The sequence below is a fragment of the Aspergillus costaricaensis genome (assembly GCF_003184835.1).
Source record: "Aspergillus costaricaensis CBS 115574 unplaced genomic scaffold BO79scaffold_6, whole genome shotgun sequence".
Classification (NCBI taxonomy): Eukaryota; Fungi; Ascomycota; class Eurotiomycetes; order Eurotiales; family Aspergillaceae; genus Aspergillus; species Aspergillus costaricensis.
Genome location: NW_020291806.1, coordinates 1093321 through 1109969, shown reverse-complemented (window position 1 = coordinate 1109969; position 16649 = coordinate 1093321). Strand labels below are relative to the sequence as shown.

The window sequence follows — 16649 nt, the reverse complement described above, 5'->3', positions numbered from 1 at the left end:
CGTAGCATATATATTGATGCCTCAGGCAGAAACCGGCAAGTCAGACAGCCGCAGTGAGTGGCAATACAATACTTCCCTATCGGGAATTCACCCCCATCCATCACCATCTCTCACACCTACCACTTCCTCCCCCATCCACCTACAACCCCCAGTCCTCGCAACAACAACACCAAGAAACAACCAGCTGGACACCCAGCCCCCTCTCACAAAATGGGTGGCGACCTCAACTTAAAGAAGTACGCACTCCCTCTCTCTCCCCCAACTCTCCCCCCGTTCCAACTTCAACACTAACGCAACATTTAAAAATGAAACAGATCATGGCACCCCTCCCTCCTCCGCAACCAAGAGCGCGTCTGGGCGGAAGAAAAACGCGCACTGGAAGAGCGCAAACGCATCGACCAACTCCGCCGCGAGCGCGACGAAGAGCGCCAAATCCAAGAACTCCAACGGCTACAAGAAGGGACGGGGAAACCGAAGCAGATCCAGCGCGTGGACTGGATGTATCAGGAGCCTGGGTCCGGAGGGGCAGCTGGGGGTATGTACGCGGAGGAAATGGAAGGGTATCTTTTGGGGAAGAGACGGATTGATGGGATTTTGTTGAAGAAGGAGGGCGGGGAGACGGAGGGGTTGAAGAAGGGGGCGGAGTTTAATGCGTCGCTTGGTGGTGGGAGTGCAGTGCAGCAGCAGCCGGTGGTGAATTCGAGGGATACGATGGCCAAGGTGTTGGCTGATCCGCTTTTGGAGATTAGGAAGAGGGAGCAGGCGGCGTTGGAGGGGATGGTTAGAGAGGAGGTTAGGAAGGGGGGAGGGTCTTCGAAGGGGGAGAAGAGGGATAGGGATGGGCATAGGGAGAGGAGGAGGGAGAGGGAGAGGAGGCATAGGTCGAGGTCGCCGGAGAGGAGGAGGAGAGATGATCGTGATCGTGATGATAGGGATAAGGAGAGGAGGAGTGAGAGGGATCATAGGAGAGAAAGGGATAGTGATCGAGATTATCACCGCTCGAGCAGACATCGGGAGCATCGTGATCGTGATCGTGAAGATCGATATGACCGGCGAGATCGATCCCCTGCGGATCGCCATCACTCTGACAGACGGCGCAGCGACGATCGGAGAGAAAGCGATGGATACAGAGATTCTCGGGACCGTGAGCGTGACCGTGATCGCAGAGACCGCGACCGCGACCGCGAGCGATCCAGTCGCTACCACCAAGATAAGAGAGACTACCGTCCCCGAGACAGAGATACATACAGCCGCGACAAGCCCAACGCTGAAGAAGCCGAGCAGAAGCGCAAGCAGCAAGAGGAAGAACGGCAACGCAAGCTAGCAGAGATGCAAGCGAACGCGAGCGAGATGGAGGATGCTCGGCGACAGCGCATTGCGGAAGTCAGTGCTATTGAAGCGAAGCAGCATGAAGAAGATGAGAAGCATCGCTCGGAGAAGGGTCGCTTTGTGTCTGGGCTGCATAAACAGCTTCAGGAGGATAGTCTGGATGAGCGGATTAAGCGCAGTCGGGGTGGGTTGGCTCGCTTGGATGAGGATTAATTGTTATCATCATACTAGTTAAATTTTCATGAATGTTGTTGGCTTCGTATGATGATCATGGGATAGATGGATGATGTGCTGTGCTCTGGAAGCACGATACGGATGCAGTCATTCTCCTTTCTCATCATACCTATGCTCAACATGCTATCTATGTATCATATACCAAGGATTTATGTTATTATTCATGCTCTAACATATGCATATTGACCTACATATCCAAGCATCAAGGACAATAAAACAGAATACATCACAAGTCCCTGCCTGCGAAATAATTGATAAACCGCTCCAAAAAGAATTAAGAACCTATCTAGCAGGAAAGAAGAAAGAATAATACAACCAGTACAATTACAGCAACAACAACTCACCCGTGGCTGCTCCTCCCGCCAGCTGCGGCTGATACACCTGCTGCTGGTTCTGAGTAACGACATACTGCGTCTGAGGGGCGCCACCACCGCCAACACCACCGTCTTCGCGACCGCCTAGGTCCAGTGCAGCCATTTGCTGGGTGCCGACACTGTTGAAGTAGCTGTCGGCTGCGCTGACGGCTGCGTTCATATCGCTGGGGGCAGATGCGCTGGCAGCCATGGCGGCAGTGGGACTGTTGGATTGCGACGGGGCGGGGAATTGCCAGACAGCAGTGCCGGGTTCTTCCTTCGGTTTCTGCAGGGCAGGGCTGTACTGTAGGCGTCTTGTGCGCGCGGAGCGGAAGACTTGTTGGACGGGTTTCAGGTACACGGTGGCGAGAGTGCCGACGTTGAGACAGAGTTCCTCGAGGGTGCGGGAGTCGAGTTTTTCGCTTTCGGCGCTGATGGGGGGCTTTTCGCCCATGACGATCTGCTTTGCGGTCTTGGGGTCGGTGGATAGCAGACGCCAGTACATGTAGCCTCTGTCGCGGAGGTCCGGGTCGTCGGTTTCTTCGGTGCACCATTTTAGGACCTGGGGGACGAGCTGTTGGCCCTTGGTGGGACGTTGGATGAAGAACTTGACGGTGGCGGTAAGGAGGGCTAGTTGGACTTCGACGGTTTCGTCGTGGAAGGTGGCTAGGTAGTCCTGGAGGAGGCCGTCGGAGTTCTCGATGCGGTCGGCGTACTGGCCGATAATCCAGATGATGGCGGCCTTGGCTTCGGGTTCGTCGAGCTCGTCGATGTTCTGAATCACGTTGCCGATGATGTTCTCGTATTGGTTAGGGTACTTGCGGAAGATGTTGCGGATCACAACCGTCGCCTCCTGGACGATGTAGGGAATCTTCGCGTTGACCAGTTCCAGCAGGGTGTCGATGCATTGTTTTGCGGCGGACTCAATCTTGATGGCGAGCTTTCCGATGGCACGCACTGCCTTGCGCACGAAGTGGACGTCGATCTCAGTCGCATACCTATGGACGTGTTAGTAGTGAGGGTTAGAGGAAGGGAGGACCGACGTACTCTCTGAGTTCTGCAAGAACCACGGAAATGTTCTCCTTGGTGGTCAGCATGAAGATCAACTCCAGCTTGGTGACCTTGACGTAGATCGGATCGTTGTAGTTACAGAAGAAGCAGCGGATATCGTTGCGGAGCACTTCGGGCCTCTTCTGCAGGATAAGGATGGCGTTTCGGAGAGCCAGATACTGTACTTCTGGTGGCTTGGAGAGAAGGGTGACAAGGGGCGGTGATAGCTTCTTTGCGAGGGAGGTGACATGTCTTTCGTCGGCAATGTAGTTCATGAGGTAGAGGATGACGCGGATAGAGGTCAGGACAACGGCAGAATTGGAGTGCGAGAGGCGGGGGGCTATTCGCTCTGCCAGCAACAGGGATTCTGCGGAGTCTTGAGGGACATAGGACATCAAAGCCTCGAGGATGTAAGACTGGCCCCATCTGCACAATGTCAGTAACCTGCATCGGACACAGAAGCATAGACACATACTCAGAGCAGTCTGGTAAGATCGAAACGAGCTTCGAGGCACTGGTGTAGTCAATAGTCAGAGAGATCGATTCGCTGCGACCCCAGATGTCCACCAAGGAGGCCAGGACGCTAGAAACCACCGTCGGGTTCTCATCCTTGAGCATGCTGTTCAGCCTATCAATCAGATCCGACGCCTCGACCATCTTCTTATCGTGCTCGTAGAGCTTCGCGACGCAGAAAGCGGCGGTCTTGCGCACGTACGGATCCATATCGCTCATCAGTCGCTTGACCGGTTGCACTGTCGCTTCGACAAACTCGCGGACATGGATGTAGGAGATGGTCCGTAGTGCCAGGGCACGCACGAGGGGGTTGGAGTCCTCCATATCCTGGATTATTCAGGTTAGCTGTCACATCCCCAGACGTAAAGGAAAACACCCACATCGATGAGGAACGGCAAAGCCTTGAGCGCAACCTCGGGTTTCGCTCTCGAATAATTCACGAGGAACAGAAAGCACCTGTAGTGAGAGAAACTATTAGTTCCCACACAAGATGCGATACAATATCTTCCCCGGAAACATTACATCTTTTTGATCTCCAGGCTGGGCAAGTTCATACAACCGATCACGTCGGGGAACAAAGCGACCATATCATTATTGCTCATGGTCATATTGGCGACGATTTTCTTAAGCGCGATCTTCTTGGCCGAATGGTTCTTGTCCTTCTTCCCCCCACTGTTCAACTCCTGTCGCAACTCGGCGACTTTGCCCTGTTTGGAACGAGAGAATGGTGAGCCATATTGCGCTGTATAAGGAACCACGCTGAGGAACATAATAAGGTAAGGATGTAGACCGGACTAGGGAGGAATTTGGGGGCCAGCCAGGAGGAGGGGATTCGGAGGAGGCAGCATGAGGAGCATAGTGAACAAGACCCCCCGCAGAAGGAAAAGACAAAGCCAGCGCTGGGAACAGGCATGAGGGGAAGCGCGGGAAGATAAGCACACGCCCAAAGGGCTCTTGCACGTCATGTATGGATGGTCCGATTGAGCGGCAGGAAGGAGAGCAGTGCCAATGCACATCAAAGTACTCACCCTGGCGAACAACTTCGCATCTCCCCCGCTGGAACTCATGGTGCAGGTTCACAATCCTCCAATCCTCTGATCCGGTTTGTTTTGTCACGTATAATCACAAAAGACCTCGGTCTTGATATCGTCAAATAATCGTTCACGGATGTCGGAGAGCTTCAAGGGGCACTCGATCGGTAGACTAGTTGGCTTGGTTGGTCTGCTGCTCCGAAGCTTCAATTGCATCGGAGAGGGGGGCAGACTAGACTCGTTAGCGTCAAGGCACAGGGGGGAATGTCTCTGTTTGAGGGCGCGACAGTGTACTTACCTATCTCAATTAATATAACCCCAAATTATCTCCCTCTCTCTGTCCTTGATGATTGTGAAATCCCAAACCGACGTCGACTGGAGCAACTTTGGAGAGGCAGCGTGAGAATCAGGAGTGGAACGGGGGCCGCCAACTCCGCGCTGGTGGAGAAATCCATTCCATCCATCGATTCCGGCCGGATCATCGTCACTCTAATCGCTCCCTCCTCATCTCCAAGCTCGGCCTGGCTTGCAGCATCAACCTTTCCGCGACCTCTCTATCCCTCAATATCTCCCAGGCACAGAGAAGCTATATACTGAGAGTTCTTTCGACTCTCACAGTCCACCATGGTTTCTCTCCCCCCTCCACCGCCGCCCCAATGGGTGGTGAGAATGAACACCCCCATGCCACGCCCATCCAAAGAGGCTACCAGTATCCCTGATCCTCCAGGCTTCTCCAGGAAATCAACTGGCAAGAACGTACGTTTTCTTTGCCGATTACTATACCCATCCTCTTATTCGCACCCAGATCATACTAACGCGACATTCACATCCACTGCAGAACCGCGCCCAGCAGTCCTCAGCAACCTCCGCCCCGTCCAAACCCGTCGAAACCGATACCCTGAAGCTCAAGAAAGCATGGGAAATTGCCCTCGCTCCCTCGAAGCAGATCCCCATGAACGCGATCATGATGTACATGTCCGGAAATAGTCTACAGATCTTCAGTATCATGATGGTGTTTATGCTGTTCAAGGGCCCCATCCAGGGCCTGATTAATACCAACACGGTGTTCGCCAAGTTCGATACAGAGGGCACGCGCGCGAAGCTTCTGGGTGTGAAGGCGATATATGTCGTTATGCAGCTGGTGCTGTTGTGCTTGGGTATTTGGAAGGTTAATGCGATGGGACTTTTGCCGTATGTGGTGCCCATGTCTTGTGCTTGTTGCCGCGTGGAATGTGCGCTTGATTGGTTATTGTTCATTGCTAACACTACATTGCGACAGGACTACAAGATCGGATTGGCTGGCTTGGGAGTCGGAACGGCAACCGTTGGAGCGCGCTTACTTTGCTTTTGGTTGATTGGGATGATCGTTCGGGATGAGTGTATGTTCGATGCTGTGTTAATTGAGAAATATGAAGCTATAGTCATCTGGAAGGGAGCTGCCATGGTAATTGGATATGGTAGGGCTGGCACTACTGATGTTGTCCTCGACATCATATAGCTTATCATGTAGGAGGGGTAGTGTTATGTGGTGCTTCAAGTCCTTAGTCTGATAGTAACATATTCATATATAGTAGGCATTATGTAGATTGGTCCATGTCTGTCCAGTGTCACAACTATTAGACATAAATAACATTATATATTCATGATGACATATACGCAATATCAATCCAGATTCGGCAACCCAACTTACTCATCTCTCCGTTGCTTACTTTCGTGACTTCAAAGCCTTCTGACAGGCTTCGAAGAAGATCTGGCAAAACTCCCACACCTCCGTGTACGTATTGTACAAAGGTGCCGGTGCAACTCGAATGACGTCGGGCTTCCTTTCGTCGACTACAACTCCGTGCTCTTCTAGTGTCTCCAAGACGCTATCCAAAAGTCCCGGTTCCAACAGCAGACTGAGTTGTGCACCACGTTCTGCTGGGTTCGAAGGTGTGATGATGGAGAAAGGTCGTTTCCCAGTAGAGAAGTCTGCAGGGGAGTTCAGGAGGAGATGTTCCAAGTAGCCAGTGGCGTTCAAGGACTTTTGACGAATCTCGGCCATCGAGGTCCGATTGAACAGCTCAAGCGACGCCACGACCGCATTCATATCCAGAACGGAAGGGTTGGATAGCTGGAATCCTGCGGCACCCGTCTGCGGAACGAAGTCTGTGTTTCTTAGTTAGTTGTTGAGTAATCTGTGGCAGAAAGTTGCCTACGTACTGTTGTTCATGAGGAAGCGAGTCTTCTTGTCGCCTCCCCACCAGCCCGAGAGGCGCGGACGGAATGGCTCCTCATCACTGCCAACCTTGTCCATCTCAACTCGGCCATGTCTCTCATGCACGAACAAAGCTGCCATCCCACCTGGACCACTGTTGAGGTACTTGTAATTACACCACGCAGCAAAATCTACATTCCAGTCGTGCAAGCGCAGGTCGACATTTCCAGCTGCATGCGCACAGTCCCAGCCAACGAGAATTCCCTTGGATTGGGCATGCGCGGTAATCTTTTCAATATCGAAGTATTGTCCTGTGTAGAACTGAATACCAGAAAGAAGCACAAGCGCTGTGCTTGAGGCATGTTCATCAATAACTCGGAGGATTTGCTCTGTTCGCAGAACCGGCTTCAAGCGGTCTTCCGGCTCGATGAGGACCATGGCATCCTCTGGGCGAAGATTGTGGTGGCGAATCTGTGACTCGATGGCGTACTATACTCAATGGGTTAAGTAACTGCTTCTCAAATGATTATTAGGTTCAAACCCACATGGTCACTCGGGAAAGCCTTCCCTTCCAAGATAATTTTATACCTCTCCTGGGTCGGGCGGTAGAAGCTCGCCATCAAGAAGTGTAGGTTCGCCGTCAGTGTGCCCATCACTGCCACTTCACTCTCCAGGGCTCCCACAATTGGCGCCATGAGCTTCGCGCCGGCGTCATCGACGTCAACAAATGGTGGGAGCAATTGGTCCTCGTGCGGAAGAAAATGTCCAGTTACGCCTTTGATAGCCCATGTCCGTAGATAGTAGTCAATGTACTTGCGGGCAATACGAGGTTGAACTCCCAATGAGTTTCCACAGAGATATATACACCGGGGATCAGACTCATCAGTGGCTAGATGAGAGGGCAATTGATTAGTGAAATTGAGACAATATAGCAGCGCTACGATACGTACAGCTATTGTCAATTGCCAAAGTCTTCCTTTTCAAGTCAACTTTAGAAGGGATAATAAATTCCTTTCTGAATTCGCGCAAAGGATCTTGTGCATCGAGAGACTCTGCATATTCCTTGGTGAAGGCATTGCTATCAGTCTTGTAGGAAAGCGGGGAGCTGACGCTCGATTCATGTGCATGTTTAGAACTCATGGTTAAGATGCTCCCTTGGTATGGCGGAAGTACTATGTACTGTCAAAGAGAAATAGTATGAATATATCCAAAATCCTCGTCTACTATACAATCATAGACACCATCAGCGAAGAAGGAGAAGAAGCTACAGTCATGGAAATGTCAAGCAAAGCCAATGAAGTTCCCCGCGATTATCTCAATTCTGCCACTTCTTGCCGGTCCCCGATCGACCAATGGCGTCATCCCGAACCCTCTGACTAACGGCAATAATAGTACCTTCTTTTCGATGGCTGCTCCGAGCCTCCGATCATATTATCAATCCAGTCTTCTTTCTCCCTCAACAAAAGTCCTCCTTCACTCGCCTTTCCTAACACCTAATCTACCCTCTATGACAACAAATATGTCCCGTCCGATCCTCTCAACAGCTGCCCGCCGGCTCTCCCGCTCTCATTCGCCTCGCACCGCGGTTTCTGCACTTTCCCCGGCAACGTTGCCGACATTGAGCTTCTCCGCATCTTTCTGCGATACCGTTTCCCAACGATCCACGCTCCGGCCTAGATTCCTTTGCCCCCGGGCGAGCACATCCTCACCGCGATCACTATTCCGCTTTGACGCTTTCGGACAACGCTCTTCCTTTTCCACCACGAGTATCCGATCAGCTACCAAGGTGCTACAAAACCCGAGAGTTGACGAAGAGGGAAAGGACTTGTTGATTAGTATCTCGCCGAGGGCCGCCGAGGTACGTTGAAACAATATTTCCTTTCTGTCCCTGCTTGCATATACTATACCTCTTCCGAAAGAGCATTGCGAAAATGTGGCGATGGTACGGCTTGAGTTGCGTTCGGAGGTTGAAACGGAGATGCAAGCACATTGGAAGCAAATGCGCCGGATCAACGGAGCTAGCCTACTGTTAGCCACGATATGAGCCCTCTCAAGTATGAAACAAGTACATACGACCACAGGGTGTGGAAAACAGGGCTTCCCGTCCGCTCAGCCGTACTTAAGCCACACGCCGGGAGGTTAGTAGTTGGGTGGGTGACCACCAGCGAATCCCTTCTGTTGTATGTTTTTTTGCATTTTTCCCATTCTCTCTCGCAGAGGAGGGATAACAACATTTCCTTTTCTTTCTGGCTCTTCAAGTCGCTAGAGTAATCCAGTTACATCGTGAACTAACATATCTCCAACAGCGTCTCCGCGAAATCACAGACCCTTCCTCATCCCCCTCCATCACCAAGGAAGAAAACCCCTACCACCATCTCCGCATCACCGTCACAAGCGGTGGATGCCATGGATTCCAATACCTGATGTCCCTGGAGGCCGCATCCAAGATCGACGCGGAGGAAGACACTGTTTTCGCAGCCGAGCCTGAGGAGGGAGATGCAGAGGTAGCAGGTACCGGAGAAGCTAAAGTAGTCATGGATGAGCCATCGCTGGAGCTTCTTTCGGGCAGTACGGTGGATTATACGATGGAGTTGATTGGAAGTCAGTTTAAGATTGTGGACAATCCGCGCGCAACGAGTAACTGTGGGTGCGGGACTAGTTTTGATGTTCAGGATTGAATGAGGACCTAGCTAGATAGGTCTATTATTCCTGGACCCAACCAACCTAACTGTATATGTGTATCATACTAGAATATGAGATAGAGTAATGCTATACCCCCAGCTGCTTCTTTCTATCTATCTACTTAGAGATTGAATGGAGAATATTTGCTTAAGTCATCATCTATTTCATCATGCGGATTCTACATCCCTGTCTGTCCTCTGCTAGCTAAGACACAAACAGCTCGATGCACACAGACCAGACCGTGTCGAACCGGAAGCAAAACCAAACACAAGCATAATGGGATACGCCTTGGAACATTTCCTCAAATGAAAAACAAAAAAGGAAAAGAAGAATTCTTTTTGTCGACTCCAACCCCGTATAACCAGGATGGTCAAAGGGTTGTGCGACCAACCCCCTGAGTAATGAGAAGCATGGACAATCGAAGCAAGATATGGGAAGCGGAGGACAGAATAAATAAATAGATAAGATAAAAAAAAAAGAATCATGATGTTGGTGGGATGGGGAAGACGTGAGTAAGTGAACGGGCCCACAAAAGGTGAGATGGTAATTGATGACCCGTTCGAAAAAGCACGACTTGGACTTGATAGCCCAAACGATCCCCTTCCTAGCTGATGATATCTCCTGGACCACACATCCCCTTCTTTCTGTTTGCACTTCAGTGTGTCTCTCGTGGTTCCTTGCTGAGATTGAGTACCCCTTCGTGGAGTCTAGTTACAGACCGGACGCATGTCTCAAGTCAAATGACGTGGGGATATGCGTTTTGGCACTGGAAGGGGTCGCTGTAGCGTACTCGGACTTAGTAGACACGAGCAAGGTTCCTGAGGTACCAGTCCACGAGACGGCGTCCGGCCTTGGTCTCGCTGACGTGGATGAGGTCGTTCTCCAGAGCGTAGTCGAGGTCGTTGGCGTTGACCGGCTCGCCCTCCAGAAGGCCGCCCTCTACCCAGCGCACCTGACGGCTGCGCTGCTTGTTGATGAGGAGCCAAGAGCGGAGCTTCTCGGGCTCGACCTCCAGGAAGCCAGCCAGCTTCTTCAGGTCCATGGTGGTGTAGAGCTTCAGGTAGGAGCGGATGGTAGGGTTGTACAGGGTGTTCTTAACCTCATCCATGAAGATGGCGGTGTGGTGGTCAACAGGGTCGACGTTGAGGGCCGGGTTCTCGAAGTCGGGGGGAGTGGGGCTGATGAACTTGGGGCAGGCCGAACGGAAGAGCTCCTCGAACAGAGGAAGGGCCTCGGGGCCACCATGCTGCAGGCGGTTGAGCTGCTCCCCGTACTTCTCGCGCAGGGCGGAGTGGATGGTGTCATCCAGGCGAGTGGGGTGGAGAGCGACACAGATGGCGATGAGAGCGTACATCTGGTCGTTCTTCTTGGCGATGGCATCGTAGCTGTTGCCACCCTTCTGGAAGTTCTTGGTCCGGGAAACGTAGACCAGGATGTGGCTGAACATGCGGATGGCATCGGCATAGCGACGCATCATCATGTAGGAGAAACCGACATAGTAGTAGGTGGTGAAGTGGGCCGCCATGACACGGGCGAACATGGCCTTCTTGTTCATCTCGATGTCGTCGAGGGTCTTGAGGGCAAGGCTGAAGTCACCCAACAGACAGTGGACACGCAGGAGTCCAATGATGGAGAAGTATCCCAGCATCTTGTACAGAGGGCGGGAGCCATACTCTCCGGCAAACGCCAAGGGGTCCTCACCACGCTTGATGGCAGCCAATTGCTCGTTGATCTGGGACCTTTGGATGAGGGAGTAGAGGACGTTCAGCACGGAGTAGCAACCCCACGTGTTCGGGTTCTCACGGAGAAGCTGGGCCTCCTCCTCGTTGGAGCCGCTGCGAGCGACGCGGTTGCGGTAGCGGCAGAAGGATTCGAACTGGTAGATGAACTCGTCGATGACATCCCAGGCCCAGTAGTACTGTTGACAATAAGATGGGCTAGTTAGCACAGTGTATCAACCGCGGTGATTCAACCGCACACAATTGCAAGTCAAGGCAGCGAAGCATGTATCAAATACAGCTGCAGCCGCAGCCGCAGCCCGTCGCACCTGACAGATGGAGGAGTACATACAGAAGGAACCTCGAGCTCAACCGGACCCTCAGAGTTCAGGATGTAGTGGAAAAGGCTGCAGTAGTTGTCGTAGCTTGCGAACTTGGTCTCGAGAGTAGCCTGGTACTCGAGCGGGGTGGCAGCAGCAGCGAGCTGTGCCTGGAGGTCCTGCGTCTGGGAACCACCTCCAAGGGATGTCGTTCTGTCCAACTCACTCATGCCATCGTCGAAGTTGACCTGCTCGCGGTAGTCGTTGACAAGCGCTTCCTCCTCCACATCGGACTCGTCGCCCAGGTTGGGGTGCGCGTTGGCGCGCTCTTCGTAGGACATTTTGCGATAGAAGTACGTCTGTCGACGAGTAGGAAATTGTCCGGCAAACGGTCGGGGGGGATGGGTGGGGAGGAGAGGGGGCACGTCGTCTGGCGTAGCGGTTCGGCGTCGGCGTGTGGGATTTCGATTGTTTCGGCGGAGTCGAATTTTGAGGGTTTTCGCTTGAATGAGTTGTGCTTATCTTATCTGGGGATAACTTCAGTGCTGAGTCAGCTATGCACGACCATTCGGGCACAACTGGATCCCTGCATGTAAATGTAACTAGTTTACAGTAGTATAGGAGATCACTTCATTTAACATTCGTTCCTTAATTGTTCCCCGCGTTGGAACAAGCTTATCTTTAACTCTCAGCCCCTACAGCATATTCTATGCAAACAAATCCATTCATTCATCGCTAGGATGCTAATCGGGTATTCGCTGGGGCGAGATGGTAAATATTACATGATTCATCTAAAACTCATTGTAACAGTTTTTGAGCAAGTCTCAAGAGCAAAAACAGGACTGCAAATACGACACAAAGAAGAAAATCAATAAAGGCACATGAGCAGAAACTTCAGTAGCCCGAGCCGTAGGAATCCCAATTTCTCAAAACAGTATGCTATACGAGTACAAGACCCTGCTCGGCAGCGTCAAGAACAGCACAATCGATTCATAATCGTGGCGCATTCAGCCCAGAGATGGTTCTTTAGCCGTCTCTTTTTCCATTCCATGTCAGTCACCTGCAGCAGAATCGATTAGCATGAAAACAACATGTGGCTCTTTTCGAGCGCAGTGCACGAATGTTGAAGACGACATATACAATAGCTGCATGACAGGCGAAAGGCGTACCTTAGCTTCATAGATCACGTTTCAGACCAGTCTTAGACGATCATCTGCGCAAGACCTTGGCCGCCCAAAGTCTTGCTGCCGACGAATTCCTGGCTCTTGAGACCCGCCAGCGCATAGAACAAACCGGCGATGAGTAGGAAAACGGCAGCCGCAATCAAACTGGTAGCGGACTTGATAAGACTGAGCCATTGCACAACACTCATCACAGTATACATTGCAGCGCGCATCCAGTTTGTGGTGAAGCGTCGGATAAATGCATCGAATTTTGGTGATGTGGGGCATATTCTGAGGAGGAAGGGCACTTCGGCGAAGATGAGGATCAAACCAGAGATGCTGTGCATTGTAAGCTTCTAAACCAGTGTAAGAATAGGAAAGGAAAAGCTCACAGGCACAGAACACTAAAGATGATAATCACGACGTCGAACGAGAAGATGTTGGCGATACCGAGAGCCAAGCACAAGACGATGCAGATCACGCCCGTCCTACGTCAGACATCGATTAGCAAAACTGCCTTTAAACGCCATGTTTATAGCTTCAATCTTGTCGCAGTCGCCCAAATCCTATGCGCGAACATTCAAAGTGTATGGTGGTCCAAGGCGGCAACTGAAGCAGGTCCTTTCAAGACAGCGCCAAGCGCTGTGCTCAAGAGATTCAGGCAACCATCATTCGTTTTCGCAAATGTTGTAGAGGCGCACAGTTGGGCAGCGGCGGGCGAGAAAGAAAATAGAGAAAAGCGTTACAAACCATTGTCCATAGATGCCTATGTGATAAGTTGTTAGTTATCCCTTGCTTCGTATGTCAAAGAATAAGTCATGGTAAACAAGGCAGGTCCGTACTGAAGTTTCTCGAGCGGAGCTCCTCGGCGAGAGTCATAGTGCCGAACGAAGATGCGGGTATTTGATGGTGCAGAGAACGGTTCAAGTCAGGGTGTATAGAGCAACGATAGTGCGATGCTGACGGTAGCCTTATATAGAGGTAGTGGAAAGTATGGTCGGTTGATCGTGTGGCTACTACTTAAGATTACCAGCCGGGAGTAGACGCGATTGACGGTTTGAATGGGGCCAGTTTGTCTGTCCGGGCCGATCCCTTCACCGCGCGGCAGAATGGCCTCTTCCGCCTTTTGAGGTCGGGGATCCCGCATTATTATGTTGCCAGCAACTTTCCCCGGTTCCTAGATAAAGAGCTCGCCAATCTGCAACAGAAGGCTTTCCACCGCGGGAACTGAGTACAAGCCTCAAGAACATTTCGACTAGGCTGACTATCAATAATTGTTGCTTTCTCCATTGATACAGCTATGGAGGCTTCGCCAACTAAACACGCCCGCAATGTCTCTAGATGTAAGGAGCATTAATGTTTGATGCTTGTTGTATCATCGGCAATCTAGAGAATATAAGGCTGATTCGTCCTAGCTTCAAGGCCGCGTAGCACAACGAAGGGTCCTCTAGATCAGCCAGATGAGTGAGCAGCGAATCTGCTTGATTAGTTAGGCCCATACTAACAATTACAGCCCGCTCGGCTCCGAAACAGTGAACACAGCCGCATCCCCAAGGCCGGCTACAGCAGACTTTGCTGGATTTACCGGCGCTTCGTTTAGCAGACTGGATCCATTGGGACCGGATGAACTGCCACCAACAGTGGAGAAAGATCTCTCGTACCTGCTCCGGTATGATGTGTATCATTCGCTGTCTCAGGTAGAAATACCGCACGCGCTTCGCTCTGAGTTCCTTGCCCCAACGTCAGATGAATCGCTGTCCACAAGCCTAGCCACCCTTGAGCGGCTTCTGGCTGAAGGTCACTTTCTGCTCGCTGCTTATTTGTGTGGGACGATCTTAACATCCTCGTTGATCTCGCCTACTGACATCAAACGAATCTTTGCTCTGTTTTACACTCGGCTAGCGTGCCTGCAACTGTCAGGAAATACGATCATCGCAGCGCAAGAGTCAAAGGCACTCGAAGACCTGAGCTCCGCCTTCTATTATGTGGAACCGATTGCCGGGACGTCTGATAAGCACCCAAACTATCCTCGTCACATCGTACCATGGCCCCTACGAGTGTTGGCTATTAGACTCCAGAGCATTGGATTCGGCGACTCACGTAGGGGCATTGGCGGACTCTACGAGGTTGGCTTGGAAGCGCGAAGGGAGATTTTGCGGCCAGATATGGATCCCGAAGAGCGGAAGTTGTGGAGAGAGCGATTGTCTGACCTCGGCATGAGGAATGTGAACGCGCTCATTGAAATGGGGGATCTGGATGCCGCCAGGAGATCACTCGCTAGCTTGCGTATAGCGGAATCGGAAAGCGAGATCAATAAACTGAGAAAAGTACTTTTGATGCTCATAATTGGCGATCTTGATACTGCGAGGCAGGTATCTGGCGAGGCGAGCGATGCCGGGAACACCGTGTTTCGCCCGCTCCTCAGTATGGCCGAGGGTCGGTACGACGACGCAGTGACTGAATGGCGCGCCTTACTTGGCAACGAGGAACGCAGACCCGATGAGTCCATGATGTCGCAGAACCTGGCGGTGTCCTTGTTGTACACTGGTAGGTTGAACGAAGTAAGTCATATTCCACAAAGATTACCTACTACCAAGCCCGTGCTTAACCATGCCACAGGCACGTGAGGTCCTTGAGTCACTGGTGCACGCAAACCATTCGTTCTCTAGCCTCGTGTTCAACCTGTCAACCGTCTATGAACTATGCTCTGATAAATCCGCCAAGCTAAAAACCGACCTCGTAGAAACAGTGGCCAGACAACCAGTCACTGGGACTACTAATCTTGATCGGCCCAACGGGGACTTCAAACTTTAATGACAGCATGAATCACGGAAAGTCTACACTTGATGGCAAGGAGGTCCCCGGTTCTAAGACTGGTGCGCTGTTCTAAGAATGCCTGTCGGATCCTCCAACTATATAGCCGTCTAAACACCTGAAACAAACGCCATACTCCGTCAATGCCCGTATAAGCGCCAGATAACGATGCAGCAATGACAACATCAAATCGACAACATCATGGATTCTCTTTTATAGGTGCAAGGTTATTTTGGGGCCTTTGCTTTGGCTTCCGGATGATAATTCTGTCGCCCTCTTTCTCCCAACCTAGGCTCTCCGCCTTTACCAGGTTCTCCCATGTCCAATTGCTGTCACCGGTGCAACCTTCAGTGACCCATCTGGAGTCAGTGCTGAGATAAGCTTTGCCGACTGCTTTGAGAGCATGTCGTCTGACGCGGTCTTCAGCCCAATTCATGACGGCGCGCATCCGGGAATCTACACCTTGCCGGATCTGCCAGAACACAATCCAGTTATCATGTGCCAGGGCGTTCAAGACACGGTCTATAGTCGATGACTGAAAACCGTATCGTCTGCGCGCACGCGCACGAAGCTGATAAGCAGCAACCATGTCCTCCTGTCGACATGCGTAATCCAGGATCCAATACGAAATGAGATCTTTCAAGTCAGAGTCCGGCAAGGGGTGAGAAGAAGTGTGTAATTCCTCTAGGATGTAGCGAAAGGAAGGAAAGTATGATGGAGGATGTCGGGCTTGAATCGCGAACTTGATGGAAAAGATGTGGACTTGCTGGGAGAAAGAGATGGGAATTGTGGAGCTGGTAGCCAGAACCGCCTCGCGCAGCTTGCGAAGAGAGAGGAGAATGGTGGATAGTTCAGTGGAGGGGGAAGGACTACGGGGCCCTGTCGACTTATTGTCCAAGGAAGGAAGAGAAGCTGGTGGATTGCTGGTGGCATCGCTCGAAGCGCTCCTGGGAAGTGACGTCCATGCCGCTTCTAGGTTTTTGGAATGGCGGGCGCAGAATTCCATGTACCGATTTACAATCTTGTCATAGTACTCCTTCTGAACCTTATGGTCTAGCAATCTGTGAGCGTCAGCGCTGCCGCAGTTAACCGCATCGTCGCTCCACCATGGGTATCAGGAGGCCGTGAGCATACTTTCGATCGCCTTTAGATACAAACCCCACGGTGTCGAGCGAGTCTGCCACGGGCTTTAACCGACCGCCTGGGGCTTTTCCGGGCTGCGCATGACCAGACATAGTGAATATA

General features: G+C 51.7%; 9 protein-coding genes across 9 annotated transcripts; 4 read left to right on the top strand and 5 right to left on the bottom strand.

The window, feature by feature from the left end:
- The first annotated feature begins 116 nt into the window (after nucleotides 1–116).
- On the top strand, nucleotides 117–1715 carry cwc25 (U2-type spliceosomal complex subunit CWC25). The gene is made up of 3 exons (XM_025689656.1): nucleotides 117–236; nucleotides 315–758; nucleotides 867–1715. Exons 1-3 carry the CDS (start codon nucleotides 211–213, stop codon nucleotides 1540–1542), a joined length of 1146 nt encoding a protein of 381 aa, XP_025542950.1. The 5' UTR covers nucleotides 117–210; the 3' UTR covers nucleotides 1543–1715.
- On the bottom strand, nucleotides 1699–4249 carry BO79DRAFT_190138 (putative AP-2 adaptor complex subunit beta; the record flags this gene model as incomplete). The annotated part of the gene is made up of 5 exons (XM_025680714.1): nucleotides 1699–2914; nucleotides 2964–3392; nucleotides 3442–3806; nucleotides 3860–3935; nucleotides 4002–4249. The coding sequence occupies 5 exons, from the start codon at nucleotides 4247–4249 to the stop codon at nucleotides 1888–1890; spliced, it is 2145 nt and encodes a 714-aa protein (XP_025542949.1). The 3' UTR covers nucleotides 1699–1887.
- A 613-nt stretch (nucleotides 4250–4862) lies between these two features.
- BO79DRAFT_190134 (ER membrane protein complex subunit 4) lies at nucleotides 4863–6039 on the top strand. The gene is made up of 3 exons (XM_025680713.1): nucleotides 4863–5266; nucleotides 5349–5701; nucleotides 5790–6039. The coding sequence occupies exons 1-3, from the start codon at nucleotides 5135–5137 to the stop codon at nucleotides 5863–5865; spliced, it is 561 nt and encodes a 186-aa protein (XP_025542948.1). The 5' UTR covers nucleotides 4863–5134; the 3' UTR covers nucleotides 5866–6039.
- A 46-nt stretch (nucleotides 6040–6085) lies between these two features.
- Nucleotides 6086–7949, bottom strand: bna5-1 (kynureninase). The gene is made up of 4 exons (XM_025680712.1): nucleotides 7658–7949; nucleotides 7253–7596; nucleotides 6713–7196; nucleotides 6086–6658 (listed from the first exon to the last, which is right to left on the bottom strand). Exons 1-4 carry the CDS (start codon nucleotides 7845–7847, stop codon nucleotides 6216–6218), a joined length of 1461 nt encoding a protein of 486 aa, XP_025542947.1. The 5' UTR covers nucleotides 7848–7949; the 3' UTR covers nucleotides 6086–6215.
- A 163-nt stretch (nucleotides 7950–8112) lies between these two features.
- On the top strand, nucleotides 8113–9452 carry BO79DRAFT_168380 (HesB/IscA family protein; the record flags this gene model as incomplete). The annotated part of the gene is made up of 2 exons (XM_025679421.1): nucleotides 8113–8565; nucleotides 9014–9452. The coding sequence occupies 2 exons, from the start codon at nucleotides 8113–8115 to the stop codon at nucleotides 9383–9385; spliced, it is 825 nt and encodes a 274-aa protein (XP_025542946.1). The 3' UTR covers nucleotides 9386–9452.
- Nucleotides 9453–10185: 733 nt separating this feature from the next.
- BO79DRAFT_140149 (putative eukaryotic translation initiation factor 3 subunit EifCl) lies at nucleotides 10186–11768 on the bottom strand (the record flags this gene model as incomplete). The annotated part of the gene is made up of 2 exons (XM_025678214.1): nucleotides 10186–11307; nucleotides 11460–11768. 2 exons carry the CDS (start codon nucleotides 11766–11768, stop codon nucleotides 10186–10188), a joined length of 1431 nt encoding a protein of 476 aa, XP_025542945.1.
- Nucleotides 11769–12134: 366 nt separating this feature from the next.
- Nucleotides 12135–13627, bottom strand: BO79DRAFT_243679 (Tvp18 family protein). The gene is made up of 5 exons (XM_025685310.1): nucleotides 13433–13627; nucleotides 13341–13356; nucleotides 12983–13078; nucleotides 12597–12929; nucleotides 12135–12487 (listed from the first exon to the last, which is right to left on the bottom strand). Exons 1-4 carry the CDS (start codon nucleotides 13467–13469, stop codon nucleotides 12629–12631), a joined length of 450 nt encoding a protein of 149 aa, XP_025542944.1. The 5' UTR covers nucleotides 13470–13627; the 3' UTR covers nucleotides 12135–12487; nucleotides 12597–12628.
- A 252-nt stretch (nucleotides 13628–13879) lies between these two features.
- BO79DRAFT_168373 (uncharacterized protein) lies at nucleotides 13880–15439 on the top strand. Its single transcript, XM_025679420.1, has 4 exons — nucleotides 13880–13933; nucleotides 14006–14054; nucleotides 14104–15151; nucleotides 15210–15439. The coding sequence occupies exons 1-4, from the start codon at nucleotides 13891–13893 to the stop codon at nucleotides 15402–15404; spliced, it is 1335 nt and encodes a 444-aa protein (XP_025542943.1). The 5' UTR covers nucleotides 13880–13890; the 3' UTR covers nucleotides 15405–15439.
- Nucleotides 15440–15469: 30 nt separating this feature from the next.
- On the bottom strand, nucleotides 15470–16639 carry BO79DRAFT_190120 (uncharacterized protein; the record flags this gene model as incomplete). The annotated part of the gene is made up of 2 exons (XM_025680711.1): nucleotides 15470–16465; nucleotides 16539–16639. The coding sequence occupies 2 exons, from the start codon at nucleotides 16637–16639 to the stop codon at nucleotides 15604–15606; spliced, it is 963 nt and encodes a 320-aa protein (XP_025542942.1). The 3' UTR covers nucleotides 15470–15603.
- Between the last annotated feature and the right edge of the window lie 10 nt (nucleotides 16640–16649).